Source organism: Lygodium microphyllum, chromosome 15 (genome assembly GCF_053477565.2).
Source record: "Lygodium microphyllum isolate KBCC chromosome 15, Lygodium_microphyllum_v1.1.10, whole genome shotgun sequence".
NCBI classification, from domain to species: domain Eukaryota; kingdom Viridiplantae; phylum Streptophyta; class Polypodiopsida; order Schizaeales; family Lygodiaceae; genus Lygodium; species Lygodium microphyllum.
The window spans coordinates 109,018,071-109,039,767 of NC_141149.1; the positions used below are offsets into that span (position 1 = coordinate 109,018,071).

Consider the following 21,697-nt stretch of genomic DNA (forward strand, 5'->3'; position numbering starts at 1 on the left):
GGTATTCATTTCGAGGGCTTTGGTGGGGGACCCTGCCCTTGCATCAACACTTCACCCCAAGGGTATTTCTAATGGGAATTGTTTCTTCTATATCACTACAGTTGAGTCTTCCCGTCACAAATTCATCTCTTGTCCTTTTGCTCAAAAGATTTGGGTCCGCCTCTCGAACATTTGGCATGTGGTGGTGGGGACCAGGTTTGCATCCCTTTGATTCCGTATTTGGTAGAGCAGAATATCATGGTCCCACGCAACCTCTTATGAAGATTCTATTTCACTTCTTCGAATTTTAGGGGCACTAGCGTATTTGGGTCACTTGCAACGCATTTGTCTTTAATGTCGCCTCAGGTATCCAGCGTCATGTTGCAAAGCTTAAGGGACTTCTTCAACGGCAGCTTGATCTTATATAGGATGCTGATATCTTGGCTAGAGATGACTTACTTTCTTGGCATCAGGCAGTCTCCTCTGTGATGCTGCCCTGACTTTTGTACTCTTGTATTTTCTTATGTACTTTGTCTATGATATAATATAACAACTTATTAAACAATCATAGAAGTGATTTGGTGAGTGTGGGTGGCATCAGATGGCTGGAGCCTAAGCTGGAATGGATGAGTTGTTTCATCCATCGAACATGAATAATCCTACAATGGAGATCTAGAGTAGACTCAAAGGCACTATCTTAGGGGCTTCCCTAGAGCCCAAGAGGTGTGGAGACAAGCCCTTAGGATGGTCTTCCAAGGTACAACTAAGACTATGATAGCAACATCAAAGCACATGATGAGTCTTGCTGTTATTCTGTTCCAACCAAAGCATCACTGAGTCTTGCTGTTATTGTTCCCAATTGTGGAGATGCTGAGCACCTTCTTTTTTCGCATTTCTGTGCAAGACATCCAAAATGAAATAATCTCTCTTATAGCAGCAGAGAACCATCAGACTCTACATTGGATCTCAGAAGATTTTACCCATCATATTCTTGCTCATCAAGAATTCTCAATGTCCAAGAGCACTCACTAACAAGGACAAAGCATCCTAATGGGTTAGACAAGTCCATGTCTATCACCATTGAAGCAGTCCTCCAATACAAAGCCAGATATTGAGGAGTCTTAGGAAATCTAGGGATTAGCACAACCTAAACTGTGAGAGAACACCATGATAGCACAGTTATAATGAATGCTATGTCCAATTTCTCTTCTGAATCTAGTACCTTCATATAAAGCAGACACAACACCCATACCATGGAAAAGGTACCATGTATGCAGTGTCCATACTCTCTTATGAATCTAGTACTTTATAGTGCACACAATGTGAAAATTCCATACTATTTTAACTTGAAATAGATTCTTCCAACACAAGGAACATGAAAATACTTGACCATTGTATTGTACTCTAGAAATCGTAGCTCCTCACCTCCTTAACAAAGCTTGATAGACGTGTGACCCGTTTTGTAGACATTTTTTCATGTTCTACTGCAGAAAACTGTACTTGCCATATTGACACTCCATTTCCGGAAGCAACTGCTATCATATCAAACAACCTACACAAAAGCATATGACTATCTTACATGGTCCATGGTGTATAGCAAAAAAAAAAAGGCTTCTCTAAAACTCATGAATGAATGCCAAATAAGTTAACTGCAAATTAAAAAAACAACAGAACTAAAATTGTAGGCACTTCTGTAGCCTGATGCTTCACATCAAGCGTACACTAATGACTTGTTTTTATCGCCATGAATGAAGACCAGATATACATAGTTTCACAACATCTCTAAATTTATTTGTTATGGTGGCACGTCTGGAATTGGCTTCAGCCAAATCAACACGCTTCCATTACCTAAGGGAAGATGGCATGACTGACTCAGGCTAGGTTAGATAACAAATCCACATAGAATTGTTCATCATTTGACTTACCTATTGCATGAAATACCTCCCATAAGCAGCACATAGATTGGGGAAGGAGAAAATTGTCCATCAAGGTCAAGAATTTTGGAGTTTTCGACTCACTTCAATGTCTTGTCCAGTCCATATTGACACAGAGGCAGCAAATGCAAGATTCTGGAGCTCCGACAGTGAAAAACACAAAGTTCAGCAGCTTAGGTCATCAGTAAATCAGGTCGCCCACTATGCAGCAAGTTGGGGAGCAGCACAAAGCAGCGCTTTGAGATGTGAAACAATGAATAGCAGCCGTACACAAAGCACAAAACTAGCAACACTGGTCACTTGATATCATGTGAAATTAAGCAAAGCAATAGAAACAGAAGAACACAGAGTGTTGAATGCAGAGAAGATTGAACATTGATGGCACATGTGATGGTAAGCAGTACCTCAGTCTCCCTCTCTCCAAGTAAGAGTAAAGAACTGGAGTATACATTGACTACAGAATGAGGCCTGGGACAATTGAGCCATCCCTATACAGGTGTCTGAATGACAGCCTGATAAGTGTGCCTAGCAGCCATGAAATGTCACTGCTCACAGTCTACTCTTGCAATCCCTCACAACAGTGACAGCAGTTGTCTTCTCTATGGTTGTACACAAATGGAATCTGTTCAATTATGTGTTTATGTGCTCTTTTTCAAATCTATACACTCATGGTTCCCTTCCACATTTGTGTCATTCTAATAGATGCATTATAATCTAATGCATAATGCAGACTGAAAGTTTTTAACTTTGTAGCTGTGCATACTTCTCAAACTTTTGGGCATGGTATCAATTTTTTGTTACCATTTCTAATAACTCATTTCATGCCTCTTTCCCCTCTTTAACAAACTGTAACTGTGCAGAATACTAAATTCTGATAGTAGCAAGGCAAAGCTGGTAAAAGATGATACTTGATTGCTTGGATATGAGTTCAACACGATCGTAGCATGTGGAACTTTTAAAGCTGCAATCAATGAGCATAATATGTACTCAATCTAGTAACACAATAAAAGAATCGAGCAGATGCCATTCTGGCCAGCTTAATCTCTCCCGTCCCCAGAAAGAAACACAAGCACATGAAGCCATTAAAAAAGATTCAGCAGAAAATAGTGTCCGATTAATGACCTAGAAATTCAACAAGTTGCAATCAATATCTGCCACCGTCAGTAAGCATCAAGGAACCAGCAATCATAACCTTCTATCCTAACACTGATAGAATCAACAACTTGTACATCACAGATATGTAGCTCGAACAGCATCTCAAATGAAATTCACCTTCCAATGTTGGGTGCCCATGCAACATGATTAACAGGACACTTTTCTTCATCAGCTTCTTTTAGCTCTGCAACGCAAAACCACCGTTGTCGTGATTGCTCAAACTCCCATATCTTCGACAGAGTTCAGTACCATTTAGCTCTCTCTCTCTCTCTCTCTCTCTCTCTCTCTCTCTCTCTCTCTCTCTCTCATGCATAGAAACAGTACGCATTACAGTATGCATGAAGAGGGAAGAGATTGCAGATGACATAATCTCTGAAGTGGAAAACTCAAATGTATTCAATGCCGAAAAGTGACAACCTTGAATCCAGCATGAAATGGATGTGTTGAGCTGAAGAGCTGAAGCAAAAATTATGTGTGTCAAGCCAAAAGAAATAAAGCAGAGAGAGAAAACCAAAGAGTTAGCATAGGAGGACAAACTGATATGGGGAAATAGTTGAGGAGCTCAAGTCAGAACTGATTGCTTGCAAGGAGAAAATTGAAAACCTTCAGAAACAAAACAAGGGACACATCTAGAAAAGGAAATCAAACTTTTTCTGAAATCATAAAACAAACAAGAGTAAGTGGAAGAGAATGTCAAATGGATTTGTGATGAAAAAGTAAAAGGACACCTTGGATAGTAGGATGGTATGGATGGTTTGACAGGATGACAAGGAACCCCATGGCACTTAGAACAAAAAGAGTGGTGCTTTGCTGTTCCCATCATGCATGCGTGGAGACAATACTAAGCAAACTTGACTAAACTTGCAGGAGAAAAGGAGTTTCCTCTCTAGACAATCATTCAAGGGAGACCATTTTACCTTGATTAAGATTGTGCATGAACAATTATTTGCAATTATCTTTGCTTGATAGTCAAGCTCTTACAACAGCCACTAACTCCCTATGAGGATAGCCTACCACCTCTTTTATTTGGTATCAACACCAGTGTTGATCTCATTGTTATAATGAGACTCCATTTGCATACTATACTGTTTTCTTCTTATTGTGTAGCCTTGCTAGAAGGCATGGTGGGTAGAAAATTTGCACAATGTACACATTCCTTCTATTCACAGTTATCCATTCAGCTTTGTGAATCCTTCAAACCCAATCTTCTAAACAAAGGGTGTCTTTCATGCACCCTGCAATCAATCCCTAAGAAGTAATTCACTTGCATCATTCATCCATTCAAACTCTTTTTTTATTTTTTTTAAGGAGGGGACTACGTAATTAGTTAGGTGCACTCACATTTTACTACACATAAGGGTCGTCAAATTAGGTGTGTCCAATGGCTTCAATCCGTTGTCTCCATCTCTAACCCCTTAGCGCTTCCTTGGCTACAAACTCTCGGGGAACATCAAGGGCACGACATCCTAGACATGCTTGGACAACCTATCACCCACAGAATAACTCTTTAACAACCTATCTCAAGCTTGCTTAGACTTTGAGCCATCTCCCAATTGCGTGTGTACACATACAAATCATTGCATAAGTTAGTTAGACACACCCCTTACGGAGGGCACAAGTTGTCTTGCAAGATTTTTTGCAAAAGGCCATCAGTGATCCTTTATGCCATCAATGATCCTCACTGTACTATGATCTCGTATTCAGCAATGCCATCCGCCATCCTTTAGGTACATATCATATCATATTTCTATTGTTGAGCCATATCCTTTTGGACATCATGTACAGCATCAACAGGAGCACCACTTTCTTCAATACGAGTTTTCCATCAATAGGCAAGCACATCACCCTTATCAATCATAGTTCTTACACAGTAGCATGCATTTCTCTCCATCAAAACTACTGTTTTATCGACCATCCCAACAATCATACGTCTGCGTCTAACGTGAGTGCCATGGGAATGGCACTCATCTCAAAACCTTCATAGACGCTTTGTCAATGCAACTATTGAAGCCTTACATTCACTTCTCCTATTATATCACCTAGTATTGATTGTTGAGAGAGAGAGAGAGAGAGTAAGTGGTGTGTTGAGTGAGAAATTGAGATAGTAAAGCTCTTCATCTTCTTCTTGATTTTCTTCTTCTTTCCATTCATGACAAGAGATTTGAGTTTGAGATTTGTTGGGTTTGACTCGCGCCTACACTTACAGAGGAGTGTCGGTGATTCGCGGTAGGACACTAGGGCACTTTTTACTCTCCTTATGAGAGGAATTTCGCCCCAATTACATTATCTATTCTTTTATGTGCTTATAATACACAATTCGGTCACTTATCGTGTTTTACACCTTTTGGGTATGGATGCACATTAAGAACCCTAAGGTTTAAGGGTCATAACTCTTGGCAATTGTATTGGGAGTCGTGTCGTGTCTTCACTCTCTCTCTCTCCACTATCAACTGTGTTCTCTCAACTAAGCTTTGATCCTCCATATCTCACATTTGGTATTAGAGCTCATGCTTTGTGCAGCCTAGCTCTTCAAACTTGTCAGCGACCTTCTGTCCACCTATAGCCCTTGGTCCAACTACAACCCCGGCACTAGCAGTTGACACAGCACATGCCACCAACCTCAACTCGCAACACCCCCCAACGTTTTGGCCAACATTGCCACCCACATCATCTGTGTCAATCCTCCTAATCACCACTTGTAGTTGCTTCACCTACAGCCTGCCACCTGTCAGCTCCGCTTAGCTCCACCTAGCTTTAGCCCATGCCACCTACCGGTCCCTCTGCTAGCTCAACATTAAAGGTTTTTTTGCTCAGGTAGTCTTGTGTCTTGGACACACTTATTGCAGAGATTTCTTGTAAAGCGAGCCAAAAATTTTAAGGCTTTTTGGTTTTAACCAGACATTGGCACATGTACTACATGTTCAATCTAAAATAGACTGAAAATGTGCATTTTGAACAGCAAAATCTTGGGGCTTTTACATTGATCATCTTGCTGAGCATTGTTTGTGCATTCAACAGCCTATACATTGGACAGTTTTGACAAAGTGTGACACGGATTTGTCAATTACAGCATATAATTTTTCGGATTCAGTTCTTGCTTTTGTGTTCTTTGAAGCAATGATTTTTTTTTTCGTAATGGATGTTATATTTATAAAGTACTAAACGACAAAAGAGTTACAAAAGTCATGGCAAAGACGCAGAGGAAATTGCCATATGCCAGGGAAGTAAGTCCTCCCGAGGGAGTAAGTCAGAGTGCCGAATGAGATCTATCTGCCAATGCTAATGTTCAGGGACATATTGCTAGGCTGAACATTAGAGGCTGAACATTAGATCCAATTGTGCCAACAACCCCAGTGATATTTATCATGGCCAATCAGGGACAGAGTGATGTATTCACGTAAGTATCCAAGGAGGACAAATTGGATGGCAATAATTATTCTCACTGATCTCTTATGATGAAGAATGCGCGGATTGCCAAAAACCTTTGGGACGCATTGTAAAAAACCTTTGGGATTATGTTAGTAGTGAGGAAGTCCATCTTGGAGTTGTGGCTCCTGCAACACCTACCACAAGAGGACATGGTCAAAAGCGCCCTCCAACTCAGCCACTTCGCCAAATATCAACAGTACAAAGGCTTGGGACACACAAGATGCTCAAGCATTGTCACTGATTGCAATGGCAATTCAAAGGGTCTATAATCCCGCATATATGGTCAACAACTTCTTCACAAGAAGCATGGCTTATAATTTAGCCGATATGTGCTGAAAAAAATGAGACATGCATATCTTTCTTGGAAAAATAACTTGAGAATGTGAAGATGGATGAAGGTGATGCCATGCAAGATTATCTTAACAAGATTTTAGACTTGCGTAAGCAGTTGCTGAATGTAGACGAGTATTGTTCAAAAGCACAGTTGATCTCTACAACTTTGAATTCTGTCGCCCTCTTATTTAGCCTTTCATACGGCCCTAAATCTCACCATGAGAATTTCTCCGCAACATTTACCTTTCTTCGGTTAGTTAGTTTGCTCCTAAAAGAAGAGCAAACAAGAAAGAACAATGGGGTGAATGCTATATCCTCTCAAGAGGCTTGTATGGTGAGGCAAAAGGGCAAGAACAACTACACTAAAACTACTCCACAAAGTTCTGAAAGTTCAGGTACTTCACAGAGCAACAAGAAACAAGGGGCGCACAAGCCAAGAAGAGCGAGTGCCACTATTGTGAGAAGCAAAGTCACTACATCACGAAGTTAGGGACATCTTTTGTTGTAGAACGTGACTATTGTTTTTACACTTGCAGTTATGCTCATCTTGGGCTGATAGAGCATTTATCCCCACTAAGGATGCTAGCACTTGGTTCTTTGATAGTGGTGCTTCTAAGCACATTGCATCCCACAAGGATTTGTTTTCCTCTTTTATTGCAGCTCCTATTGACAAGTCTCTGCAATGTGCCACAACAATGCTTCTTACCGTGTTAAAGGTATTGCGGAGATTGTCTTGAAAGTCATTGATGGCTCTACTCTCCGTTTACAAGATGCATTATATGTGCCAAGAATAAAGAAGAATTTATTGTCCATTTCTTCTTTAGCAAAGTGCGGTATGCAAATCACATTTGATGATGACAAATGTACATTCAAGGATAAAGAATTCTTGACTTTAGTTTGGATTGAAACATTATCTCATGGACTCTATGAGCTAGATGTCTATTCGATTGATCAATTAGTCTATTTAGAATCTACTCTTACTCTTGCTATGTCACAAGCACAATTATAGCATTGTAGTGGAAGCTCAAGCTTTACTGCTAAGACCTACAGACCACTTATTGCTTCAAGTGTGTCAAGCGAGCACAAATGGCTATCTCTCACCTAGCTGGTGCACCTTCAATCCTAGGGGGTGTAGTGAGCTTACCTTGATATGCAAATGAGAAGCCTTCTCCCTCAAGCACACCGGTAGCTCCACAATTCGAGATGCAACCTCAAGCAACCTCAAGCCCCCTCCTTTGAGCTCCATCCTCCATGGCCATGCGCAAGAGAAGAGAAGAGGAGAGAAGAAGAAGAAAGGAGATGATGGAGAGCTTCTTCTCCCAGATCCCTCACCCTCATACACTCACTCCCTCTCTCAAGCACACACAAACAAGCAAGAAGGAGAGAAGAAGAGAAGAAAAAGAGACCACTTTTTCCACACACCAAAGAATTAGCTCCTCATTCACTTTTTGAGTCTATATACAAAACCCTATATCCCTTGGGCACACATTTCCTTTTTTACATAACCAAGCATCTTGCCAAGGTCCTCCTTCTCTATTCCCTTCTAGTTGCCTTATTTCTTTACCTATGTCCGTTAAGACTTTACAACTTACACAAGATGGAGCTTGGCACTTTTATAAAATGAATTACATTGTGCTCCGTACTTTCCTTGCAAGAGCCTTCGCAGGCTCTTCTTCATCCTTGAGAGAGCATCCTTCATCTTTGAGAGGACCTCCTTCATCATTGAGAGGACCCCGCTAAAATATTCAGTGGTCTCCCACGTTTTTTAAAAGCTTGTTTTCTCCTCCATTTTTTCCTGCCTGGGCAAAATGAGCTTCTTCATTCACTTTTTGACTTGGTCTTTCTAGTCTTTCTCTGCTTCTTTTTGGCTGTGTAGTCCTTGTCTGTGACATGTCTTATAACAAGCATGCTCGCATAGGACATGTTAACCATGGCAGTTTAATGCTTATGCAACATATTCAAATACTAGATGGCTTATCTCTCTTGGAGAGACCTCACGAGCATATTTGTGAGGAATGCAATTTGAAAAAAATGCATCGAGTCTTATTTCCTCGTGATATCGCTTGTTATGTATGTGGACCTATGTATACAAAGTCATTGGGTGGATATTGTTATTTCGTGACCTTCATTGATGACTTTACTCGTTTTTGTTGGGTCTACTCATTCATGCAAAAGTCAGAGATGTAAAATGAATTTTTTGGCTTTTGTTGCACTTGCTGAAAATCAATTTGGTTGTACGATTAAGACGCTCTATTCGAACCGAGGGGGGAAATGCATGTCTCCTTGCTGAATAATTTTTTCAAAGCAAAAAGCCATTGTCCATCAGTATACTACTATATATACTCCACAACAAAATGGAGATGGCTACTCATGGAGATGGCCAGATGTATGCTAAAAGCTAAGACTTTGCCACATGCCTTTTGAACGGAAGCAATTATGTGTGCTTGTCATGTTTTGAACAAGTGCCCTACCAAGGCATGTAAAAATGTTACGCCTTTTGAGGCTTGGAACTACCGAAACCTTCAGTTGGCCATTTTTATACTTTTGTGTGTCTCACGTACACTGATATTTCCAAAGTACTAAGAAAGAAGTTGGACAACAAGGCTGTCAAACACATTTTTGTAGGGTACAACAATGAGAGCAAGAATATAGACTACATGATCCCATTTCCAAGAAAGTCTTTGTCAATAGAGATGTGATGTTGGATGAAAAATCAAAATTATCTCTTGCTAGTTTTGATACATATCAGGCTGCAAATGATGTGTTTGAAGGGCTGCTGTCCATTTCTTTTGGTGATACAACTAGACTTTCAATAAATGAACACAATGTTCAATCATCTGCTCCATTGAGCAATGCAGAAATTCAGCCTATGGCTGATCTAAATATTCAGTAAGATGCTGAATTTGAGATTCAGCAGAAGCTTGTACATACTCAAGAAGCTAGGTAAATGCCTAGATAGTACTTGGAGACTATGAAACATAGTCATTTAGATGCTCCTATTGTTGGTCATACTAGAAGACAAGCCCGTCTGAATGATCATGCTAATACTATGGAGTTTGTTATGATAGCACACACACTTGATGTGATGAGGAGCTTGATTGCTTTGATGATGCACAAGGAAGTGTGCATTGGATGGCAGCAATGCAAACTGAATTTAGTTCTATCACAGAAAGAATCAAACCTCGGATTTAGTGACATTGCCTATTGAAAAGAATAGCCGTTGGTACAAAGTGGGTCTATAAGCTGAAAAGAAAAGCGGATAGATCCATTGATAAGTATAAAGCCACGCTTGTAGCAAAAGGCTACGCGCGAACAAAGGGCATTAACTATGAGGAGACATATTCTCCTACATCCCGTATGACTACCATTCCGTCTATGGTTGCTTTGGCTGCTCATCATGGTTGGATTGTGCATCAACTTGATATTAAAACTTGATATGGTTGCTTTGGCTGCTCATCATGTTTGGATTGTACCACCAACTTGATATTAAAATTGCATTTCTATATGGGCAACTTCAAAAATAAGTGTATGTATAGCAACCCAATGGTTCAGTAGTTAAGGGATCCAAACACTTGGTATGCAAGCTGAAAAAGGCTTTGAATGGTTTAAAGCAAGCTCCACGAGCTTGGTACGCAAAAATTGATATCTTTTTACTCAGCCGAGGGTTCATTAACAGCCCATCAAAGTGTACTCTTTACGTATACAAAGAGGGGGGATCGCTGTTGATCATGTCTTTATGTAGATGATCTTCTGTTCATAGGGACACATGCCATTCTGATTTCAGCATTTAACAAAAATTTTAAAATGTTCGAATTAGGGCCTTTGCATTACAGTTTGGGCATTCAGCTCATTCATGATACTAGAGGCATTGGATTGTCACAATCTGGATATATTGATACGCTCCTTGAGAGGTTTGGCTTATAAGACTACAACCCAATTAGTATACCGATGGAGACTAGACTCAAGCTGTCCTTGCATGATGACAATGACTTGTTTGACATCCATACATATGCTTCGACAATTAGATGTCTCAATTATTTATGCAACACAAGGCAAGATATTCAGTTTGCAATTTTAGACCTGAGCGGATATATGCACAACCCACACATGTCACATTGCCAAGCTATGACGTGTGTTTTTCATTACTTGCAAGGTACTAGGACACACTTGGACTACTTCACACCAAGGGGGAACCACTTCAACTACATGCTTACACTGATTCAGATTAAGGTGGTTATTTTGATTCGGGTCACTCTACGAGTGGAAATTGTTTCTTTTTGGCTCATTTTGCATCTCTTGGCTTAGCAAGAAACAACCTAATGTTGCCACATCATCTTGTGAAGCTAAATACAAGACAGCTTTCACTACCACACTTAAAATGTGTATGGCTAAGACGTTTATTGGTTGATCTTGATGTATCTGTCACGCAGCCTACTCCTTTGTTTACTAATAGTCAGAGTGCCATTGTAGTGGCATGGAACCCAATGTTTCATGCACGTACGAAACACATGGAGATCTACTATTACTTTATCAGAGACAGGCTACATGTAAAAGATATCAACCTTGTCTATTGTCCTACCACCAAAAATGTGGCAAACATCTTCACCAAAGCTCTTCCTCATGACAAATTTAAAGCATTTTGCAATGGATTAAATTTGATCTCCTTTGGTGGATAATCCTTGTATGCAGATCACTTTTCACTCCAAGGGGGTTTGTTGGGTTTGACTCACACCTACGCTTGCAGAGGGGTATCAATGATCCGCAATAGGACACTAGGGCACTTTTTACTCTCCTTATGAAAGGTTTTTTTCCCCAGTTATATTATCTTGTATTTTATGTGCTTATGTTACATAGTTCGGTCACTTATCATGTTTTAAACCTTTCGGGTGTGAGCGCACATTAATAACCCTAAGATTTAAGGGAGTACTTTGTACTTTCATTATACTCTTGGTAATTGTGTTGGGAACCATGCCGTGTCTTCATTCTCCATTGTCAACTTTGTTCTCTCAACTGAGCTTCAATCCTTCATATCTCAGAAGATTACATTTGAGATTGTGAGATTGCAAGAGAGTAGGGGATCAAGCAAGGTAAAGCTATTCTCTATCTTCTTACTCTCCTTTCTCTTCTCTATCTTCTTCTCTCATTGTTGGTATACTTGGTGGTGAATGTGAAGTAGTGATGGCATCGGATTGTGTTACTTAGGTCCAAGGTTGTCAAAGACAAAAGATATGATACTATACGATATGATAAAATACGGCACTAATTGGTACCTAATGATTTTATAAGGTACAGTACAATATTAGTACTAAAAAAAACAAAAAACAAAAACTTGGTTATTTTGGATTATAGATAATAGAGCACATGTTTAGAGCTAAAATAGTAATGTTACTTGAGTTAATAGGATGAATACATCAGCGTAACAAGGTAAAACCTCATACACAACATGCACAACGCGCTACTAGAAGAAAGATGGGAGTGTATACGCAATACATCATATAACAAAGCAAAGTGTAATCACCGAAGAGGGTTGTAATTTTTGAAACAATAGAAGACTATCAAATGTTTGGACTCTTTTCCATTTAGGTGAACAACTTATTGGACTTGCATCTGATGGACTCTTATTGACCCACCCTTCCATAATGGTAAATTTTCACTAGAACCTACTTTTATGGAGATTCCAAACAGCATTGGCCTTGGTTACCAACCAATGACATGTCACACTTATCATGTTCCTCCAAAGTTCTAGTGTGAGCGCTCCCTTATCCCACGAGCATTGTTTACCTTCAAGCTGGAGAAGGGTTTATGTAGATACCTGTCAACGGATGTGGTACTTGATACCTTAGGGATTGTACTTTGATTCATCCTCACATAGTGGATGTGACCTTCCAGCACTCTCTTCTCTCTTCTTGTTCACTGTGAGTGTGTATGAGTAAGCATATGTTGCTGGAACCCTAACCTAATAGTGATATCAAAGTCATACCTCTCAACCGCCACCACTTTTCTTGGGTGCCACAATAGTCGTCATTGAGTCAAGCTCCGCTACTCTCCTTCTCGATCTATGTGCCACCTTCAATTCGAGCTCGATTGCTTACTGTGTGCCTGTGCCAGCAACGTCAAGGGCTATCTATCTCATCCAGCAAGGGTAGTCAACCCATGGCTACCTCCACGAGAACTTCCTGCTAAGCTCACATGCACGACAACTTGTTTCAGTCCCTCCCTGCACTCACAAGCTTGCAAATTGTTCAGGACTTCCGACAAACTTGTTGCCTTTGCCCGACGGTCTACACATTATCCAATCTGTCTCATGACTACTCATCAAGGAGCCACGCTACCCCTAACAGTCAATTTCCTTGTTGACCCTTGATGCCTACCACCTGCCTTGTGCACCAATGACAACCTGCCCCAACAGTCTACGCATTGTCAACTCTACCTCAACAACACCATTTTCCGTACCGACACTCTGTTTGTTGTCCATATTTGTCATGTCAGTCCCCCCCCCTAGCAAGGATTTGACCAGCCCAACATATTTCCATCAATTTCAAGTCTTAATCAAAATCAAGTCACACCAAACCGCCCATGTTATGTGCACAACGCCCCTAATAAGCAAAACCTCAAATTTCCCCAAATTTCGACACGAATTTTGAGCCTTTTGTATGAAAACCCCAAATGTCAGAAAAATTGCGGGGGTTTTAAATTCAAAAATCAAAAACTGCTCAATTTTGCACCAAAATTGAGGGCTTTTCACATTCGAGCTCAAATTTCACGATATTTTACCAATCAAATTTGGATCTTTTGTGAAATTTTTCCTTATTTACTAACATTGAGGCCAATTACACCTTCTACATTGACATTTGTACACAGCAAAGCCCTTTCGACTATGTATTCTTCATTGACACCATCAATGTTTGGAAAAATTATGAGCTTTGTCTTGTCTATGGTTTCTGTTTGTGATGCACCTACATTTGTACTTTCGACAGCAATTGGCTATAGAAAAACCAAAAATTTCAATGAGCAATGGCAAGGCAAAATGATTTGCTCAACATATTTGGAGACTCAAAGAAATTGGATGGCACGAATTATCCCATGTGGGCATAGATGATGAAGAATGTACTTGTTGCCAAGCAACTCGCAATTATCTGTGTGGTTTAGAAGTTAGGCATGTACCCAGCTACAGAGAATGTCACCAGTTCTTCTACCTCATCCACTATCTCCTAGGGATCTTCTGTCCATGCTCCTCCTACACACCTCACAGCAAAGCAGTTGAGATGGGATGGGCGTGATGCCCAACCTCGTGCTTTAATTGCACTTTCATGCAAGAGATAGATCATCCCACATATTCGATTATGCATAACAACCAAGGATGCTTGGGATAAGCTTGCTTCGTTGTTTCAAGTGGGCAATGAGACTCATGTAGCCTATTTGCGTAAGTAGTTTGAACGAAGCACATGACAAAAGGTGATTCTATGGATGCATACATTACACATGTCAAGGATATTACATAGTAGCTTGCTAATATTGATGAACTTGGCTGGTCTACCTGATACTTTCTTCAAGCACCAAGGATAATGGTGCTAAGAAAAAGAGATGCAATTATTGCAGGAAAAAGGGACAAGTTATTGAGGAATGAAAAAACACAATGGCAAGTGAAAAGAAAAAACAATCGGCCATGGATCTTGCTGAAAATTCAACAAATGTGAAGGATCCAACTATACATTTGGGCAGCTTGGAGATTGATTAGTCTTATGCCTTTGTTGTGCCTTGTTCATATGATTATCCTTGTTCACCTGAGCATGGTCTTTCAATTGCTGAGAATTGCAGCACATCGTATTTTGACAGTGGTGCTTCCAAGACATAGCATCCTTTCATGACTTGTTCATATCATATGCAAATGTACAAAAGGGCGATCCATTGTATGTGCAAACAATGCTTTGTATACAATTCAAGCCATAGGTCAAGTTCCCATTATTGCAGTGGATGGAAAAACTATCCTTGAAAAGGTCTTGTATTTGCTAGGCATAAAGAAAAATTTGCCTTCAATTTCAGCCATTACATATGCTAGATTTGTGGTCAAATTCCAAATGGATCAATGTAGTGTCTATGACTATAGTGATGGGGATGCCCTCATTGTCACTGGTATATTGTACAATGGACTCTATTAGCTTGATTTATATAAGAGAGCATCAAAGTACACATTACACATTGATGCCATCATAGTGGATGATGCTAAGTTATGGCATGCTCAATTTGGTCATCTTAATTATGGCAGTTTGCTTCACCTAAAATGCAAAGATATGGCGCTCGATCTTCCTCCATTGCAAGCAACTACTCACAATGTATGTAAAAGTTGTGTACTTGGCAAAATGCATTGTCCTTCATTTCCCAAAAGTACATCTATGCGTGCTGACAGCTTATACATTGTGATATTTATGGGCCCATGCATGTCAAATCCATCGAAAGATACAGGTACTTTGTTACCTTCATTGATGACATGACTTGATCATTGTTGGATATATGCTTTGAGACACAACAAAAGTGTTTGCATACTTTAAAACCTTTTTGGCCTCGGCTGAAAACGGCAATGGATGCAAGCTGATTACACTACGTACTGATCGAGGGCATTTATATGTCACAAGAGTTCAACTCTTTTTTGGTTGAAAGGGGCATTATCCATCAATGCAGTACGCCTTACAGACTGCCATGAGCCCAACATCAATGGCATTGGAAGATCCTGTTCTAGATAATGGATGAAAATTATGGTGCCATGTGATTTGAACCGGGGACTTCTGTTGGATAGAAGGGATACATAATTTCTCATATATGGGCAAGAGACAAATATTAACTTGAAGACAAGTTAAGGAGCTTGTTTGTCAAAAGGACTGCTTTGCTCTGTTTTCATATTTGTGCTGTAAATTATGCAAATGAACCTTGTTCCCTAAAGGCTTAATAAACAGTGTAGCTGAAAGAAAAAATCGCACTTTGATGGAAATTGCATGTTGTATGTTGTCACACAATAAGCTGCCTCCAAAGTTTTAGCTTAATGCTATCATGTGTGCGATGTATGTGCTGAATTGCAGTTCAACTACAGCATTGACTAAATGTACACCTTATGAGGCTTGGAATGGCCAGAAACCAATGATGTCACATATTCATATCTTGCTTGTTTGGCATATGGTTTGGTGCCACAACCACAAAAACAAAAATTAAAAGACAAGACTATCAAATGCTTTTTTTTTTGTTATAGTGCAAAAAGTAAACAGTACGGCTTGTACCAACCTTCCACCAACAAGATTTCTGTTAGTAGAGATGCGATATTCGCTAAACATGTTGGTCAACCCTTCATGGACTACAAAAATTAATCCTGTGTAGGTGGGCCTATGGACATGTTTGACCATTAATTGTCTTTATTTCAGCAAAGTGCACCAGATTTTCGTCAATTTCAACAACCTATTGAGGATTTACAGCAGCAGGCACAGGCTGAACAGCAACCTAACATTCAACCCATTGATCACGGCATTGCTAAGTAAGAAATGGCTGATGAGAGGGCTGCTATTTGAGAAGCTAAAACAATCCCTAGATGACTGTTAGATACATTACGAGATAGCAAACAGTCTATTCGTCTTCTTGGTAGAACTAGAAAAGCCACTCGCCATGCACAAGGTAACTTGGTTGCACACACACTCGTAGCTACTGCTTGCAATGAGGAACTTGTTTCTTTACATGATACTTTAGAAAATGAATACTAGATGGCAGCTACGCGATTAGAGATAAACTCTATTGATAAAAATGGCACATGGCAGTTGTGTGACTTGCTTATTGGCAAGTATGCTAAAGGCACAAAGTGGATTTACAAATTTAAACGAAGATCGGATGGTAACATTGATCGCTACAAGGTACATATTGTTGCCAAAGTCTATGCCCAACAACATGGATTTGACTACGATAAGACGTTTGCACCCACTTCACGAATGACCACCATTCGCAGTCTCATTGCTTTGACTACTCATTATGATTGGTCTCTGCATTAGTTGGATGTCAAGACTACTTTTGTGAATTGTGATCTTCTTGAGGATGTTTATGTCATTCAACCTCCTACTGGCTTTGTTAAGCAAGCATCTAGGACATGGTATGAAAAGATACATGCATACTTGATTACTCTTGGCTTCAATAATTCACACACTGAAAGCACACTATGTTTGCAAGAATGGAAATAACCTCTTGATTCTCATTCTTTATGTGGATGACATGTTGTTGATTGGACCTCATGAGACACATATTTTAGTCTTAAAAGCTGAATTGCATTTGAAAAATCTTGGCCACTTGCACTACTATCTTGGCATACAATTTACTACGCTTGAGGGGGGTATTATTTTACAACAGCCTAAGTACATTGGGCAACTTCTTGAACATTTTCAAATGCAAGATTGCAAGCTGATCTTTACTCCCGTTGAGACAAGCCACTCGTTTACACTTGGCAGGAGAACCATTGATGTTTTTCTTTATCAACAGGCTATTGGTTGTTTATTGTACGTGTCAGATATTCAGTTTGGGGTCTCTCACTTTGCACGCTTTATACACAGCCCTCGTACAACACATTGGCAAGTAGTTAAACACATCTTTTGTTAACTTAAACACACTCACACATTGTGTCTTTTTTATCCTAAAGGCACTATTCTTTCCTTGCATGCATTCATAGACAGTGATTGGCTGGATTTTTGGACACGAGGGTCTCCATAGTGAGAATTGTTTCATGCTAGGTGATTCATGTATTTCTTGGTTGAGCAAGAAGCAATCTGTAGTGGCCACATCTAGTTGTGAAGTTGAATACAAGGCAACATTTACAACTACTTTGAAATGTGTATGGTGCACATGCCTTTTGATTGATCTTAGTGGGCACAGCAATCATCCACTCCTATCTAAACCGACAATCAGAGTGCCATGGCAATTGCAAGGAATCTAGTTTCTCATGTTCCCACTAAGCACATTGAGGTGCATTATCGTTATGTGAGAGAGAGACTCCATGCAGGGAAGATTGACTTGGTATATGTCCCTACACAGCACAACTTGGCAAATGTGTTTATAAAAGCTCTCTCTAGAGATAAGTTTGAACCCCTTTACAAGGCTCTAGGCTTGATACCATTTGGTGATTGATCTTCATATTTCTATTGTACATTCACATCATTCACTCAAGGGGGGTTTGTTACACTTATCGTGCTTCTCCTAAGTTCTGGTGTGAATGATCCCTTATCCACGAGCACTTTGTACCTTCTAGCTAGAGAAGGGTTTTTCCCCCATGTGAACACATGTCACTAGGTATGGTACTTAGTATACCTTAGGAATTGTACTTTCATATCATTCTTAGATTGTGGATATGACATTTCAATTTTTCTTCCATATGATCATCCATCATCGGTGGGTGTGGTACTTAGTACTTTAGGAACTGCACTTTAATCCATCCTCACATAGTGGATGTGACCTCCCAGCACGCTTCTCTTGTTGCTCATTTGTCCACTGTGAGTGTGTGTTAGTGCGTGCGTGTTGTTAAACCCTAACCTAACATGACAGTCTCTAATCAAGAGTAAATCTGATTAACCGAAGCACCTACCAATCATAGCAGACCCATAAGTCTCCAATACTGCCAAGAATTATCTAAATAATCGGTTGAAAAGGGTTGGTGGTCCTACAAGTGCGTTGAGATCATGTCCCACAAATCACAATCCTCAACGGATGTAACAAACCTTCTATGTATCAATTGTTACCAAGACATATTGGCTCAATGATTCCAAATCAATTTTATCATCATACACCTTGAAAGGTGAATTGTATTATTTAAGTGTTTTAAAATATGATTAAATGTTCATCTTTCTATGTAAGGGTGATCAATGGCCAAAATGCCCTATAATTATACTTAGATCGTCGTTGAGGAGATGTCCAAGAAAAATTCTAAGTTTAGTCACACGGTCAGATTGACCACAGCTTAGATGACTAAGACTTTTACACTCAAATACTCACATTGGCTAAAAGCCTATATAATCAGTAATTTTGGAAACTGAAACCAGATGCTCATGATAAAAAAAACAAACCATGAACTGGTAAATCTATATAATGAAGCTTTTCAAAAGCTAAATTTAGCAACTCCTAAAATTAGGAAGGTTACTATTTTTGAAAGTTACTCAAATTGAAACTTTTTTCATGTCAAAGGCTCCAGAATTTCAGAAGGAACAGTTTTGTCTTTAACAATATCTCAAATTCTTAACCATTTAACAAATTTTTAGAGGAAAAGATTTGCAAGCCTTTTTTTTTCTAGAAAAGTAACATGTGACATCTAGAAGAAAACATGTGTCGTTTTGATGCAACAAGTGTCTCTACACTTGTCATTTTCAACAAACACTTGTCATTTGTAACCTCTACTTTGCACTTTTGAGCACCCAAGATCCACACCTATATATTGAGCATCTCTCTCTTCATTTGAAACAAGCTCTCATGCTGAAATTCCAGTTGCATTCTTTGTACTCTCCTATCTATCTCTCATCCAAAAAACACTTTCTACTTAGCTTGATCTAATCCAAGCACTAGAAAAAAATCAACTTGATGCCTGGAGTTTACAAAAATTAGAATTTTCAAAACCCTAATTTGCAAAATTGCAACAAATCAATCATTTTGTATATGGTTCAGGCACTTGGTGCTCATGGTTTTGTTTCAATAAATTCTTGAAAAGGAGAAGGGACCGATTCCCCCTCAACGTGGTATCGACTCTTCTCTCTCTCTAAATTTTTCATGGTGATAATTGATCAAGTTGGTTAAGTTCAAAGAATTGTTAATCTCACATTCTTTCCTGCACTTACATTGATATCAGAATAAGAACTTCTTTGCAAAAAATTTTCTAGCTAACAAGATCTTTGGGTCCAACTTTCTCACCATATCAATAGATAAAAAGAAGAATTTTGGTGAACAACCAAAAGATTTATGACACTCTATATCTATACACATCTTTGATTATGAGAAGATACAAAGATATAAAGAGTTAGAAGCTGATCCAGAAATTCAAGCTTTGATGGAAAGAAGGGCTAAAGCACGAGCTGGAGCAAAGATCTTTGATGATTACCTTACCGAGAAGACTCTTGAGACAGATGGTATTATGACTGCCATGGCCTATCTCAATACGAAAAATATCAATGTTATTAATACAACTAAGTCTACGAAAGGTAACACATCACCTATCATTCAAGAATCCACCCAAGCAATAACTTCAAAGTCTCACCATACACAAGCTGCCTCCTCTTGTCCCAAGAATCCTTCCATGGAGAAGAACATGGAGAAAGTCAAAGAACCGGATCTTTCCATGGTAGCTAAATCTCCAAAGATGCTTTTAGCAAAGGAAAACAATGCTGAAAGATACTTCAAGCCTAGGGAGAAGAGCGTCAAATTTGATGTTTTCAATGGTAAAAGAGATTCTCACAAAAAGCAAAGCCACGGTGACAATGTTGAAACATATATCAATTGGTTTACAACTATTTTTCTTAAGTTTACATCTCTTAATGAAGTTCATTCAAATATGTGATGAGAAAGTTTGTCTATGGATTACATCCGACAATACAGCAAGCTGTCAAGATGACAAGCCTAATACTTTGAAAGTAGCCCAAGATGCAGTCTTAGAAGCTAAAGGACTGCATCTGCCATGGCTTGGTAAATGTTTTTTTTTTTAATGAAGCTAGAAGATCAAGATGTTTGACCAAAAGAAGTTAAATACACAAGAACCTAACATATCAGCAATTAGTAGAATATATAAGAGAAGGACGATGTTTCTCTTGTGGAGAGAAAGAACACATGGCTGGTCAATGCATCCCACAAGGCTACATATCATTATGCCCATCCTCATATGTTTTGATATAGGGCTACATATCATTATATCCATCCTCGGATTGTTGAAGCTCTACATCTACCAAAGGAGAGGTTTGGAACACCAAAGATGTTAAGTGCTTCTTTTCAAGGAATGAAGTCTAAAGTCACTCCTATTCTTGGGAAACTACGAATTGAGATAAGAGATTATGTAGATCATGAGAGTTTTGTCATGGGAGATCTAAGTCATTGTGATATTATATTAGCAATACATTGACATAGAAAAATAAATACAACCACTGATTGGAATCTAAAAAAGTTTTATTTCCTTTGAAGGATAAACGTGTCTATTTTGATGTGGGGGATGGAAGGAATTTCTATTACCATCTTATCCCATGTACAAATTTGTAAAGCAATGAAAAAAGCTATTTTCTCATATTTGATTTTTATCAAAGATTCAAACAATAAATCTACAGTTACAGAGTCTATCTCAGATATGAACAAGGATCAAATGAGTTTCTTAACGGAGTATGAAGATTATTTTGCAGATACGTTACTTAACGAGCTACCACCAAAGAGGCCAGAAGACCATCACATTGATCTCATTCTTGGGAACTCACCTCCAAATAGGCCACTGTACCATGTGAATCCAACACAACAAGAGGAGATTATAAAGCAAGTGAATGAGCTCTTGGAGAAGGGTCTAATAAGATCGAGTTTCTCATCTTTTTACTCTCCAAACCTCTTAATGCAAAAGAAAGATGGATCTTGGTATACATGTGGACTACACGACCCTCCACAAAATTAACATTCAGAATGGATTTCCGATTCCAAGAATTAATAATATCTTGGATAGATTGGATGGATTCAAAGTATTCACCCGGATTGACTTGAAGAGCCGCTTCCATCAGATAAGAATTGCTCAAGATATTTATTTAAAAAATTTCACAAGAACTTTTATTTTGTATGACTTTCTTCTGCTACCATTTCGTCTCATCAATGCTCATGTAACCTTTAATAGAATGATGGAA

At 39.2% G+C, this 21,697-nt stretch overlaps 1 protein-coding gene across 4 annotated transcripts in view; it reads right to left on the bottom strand.

Annotated features, from left to right (window-relative positions):
• SEH1H (Transducin/WD40 repeat-like superfamily protein) overlaps positions 1–21,697 on the bottom strand; it is a 110,790-nt gene that overhangs the window by 18,946 nt on the left and 70,147 nt on the right. For all 4 annotated transcript variants that reach the window (XM_087694568.1, XM_087694566.1, XM_087694570.1 and 1 more), the window contains exons 6-7: positions 3,186–3,298; positions 1,405–1,531 (exon numbers count right to left, since the gene is read on the bottom strand). In XM_087694568.1, the coding sequence (XP_087550694.1) occupies positions 1,405–1,531; positions 3,186–3,298 (240 nt within the window). The remainder of the gene's footprint in view (positions 1–1,404; positions 1,532–3,185; positions 3,299–21,697) is intronic.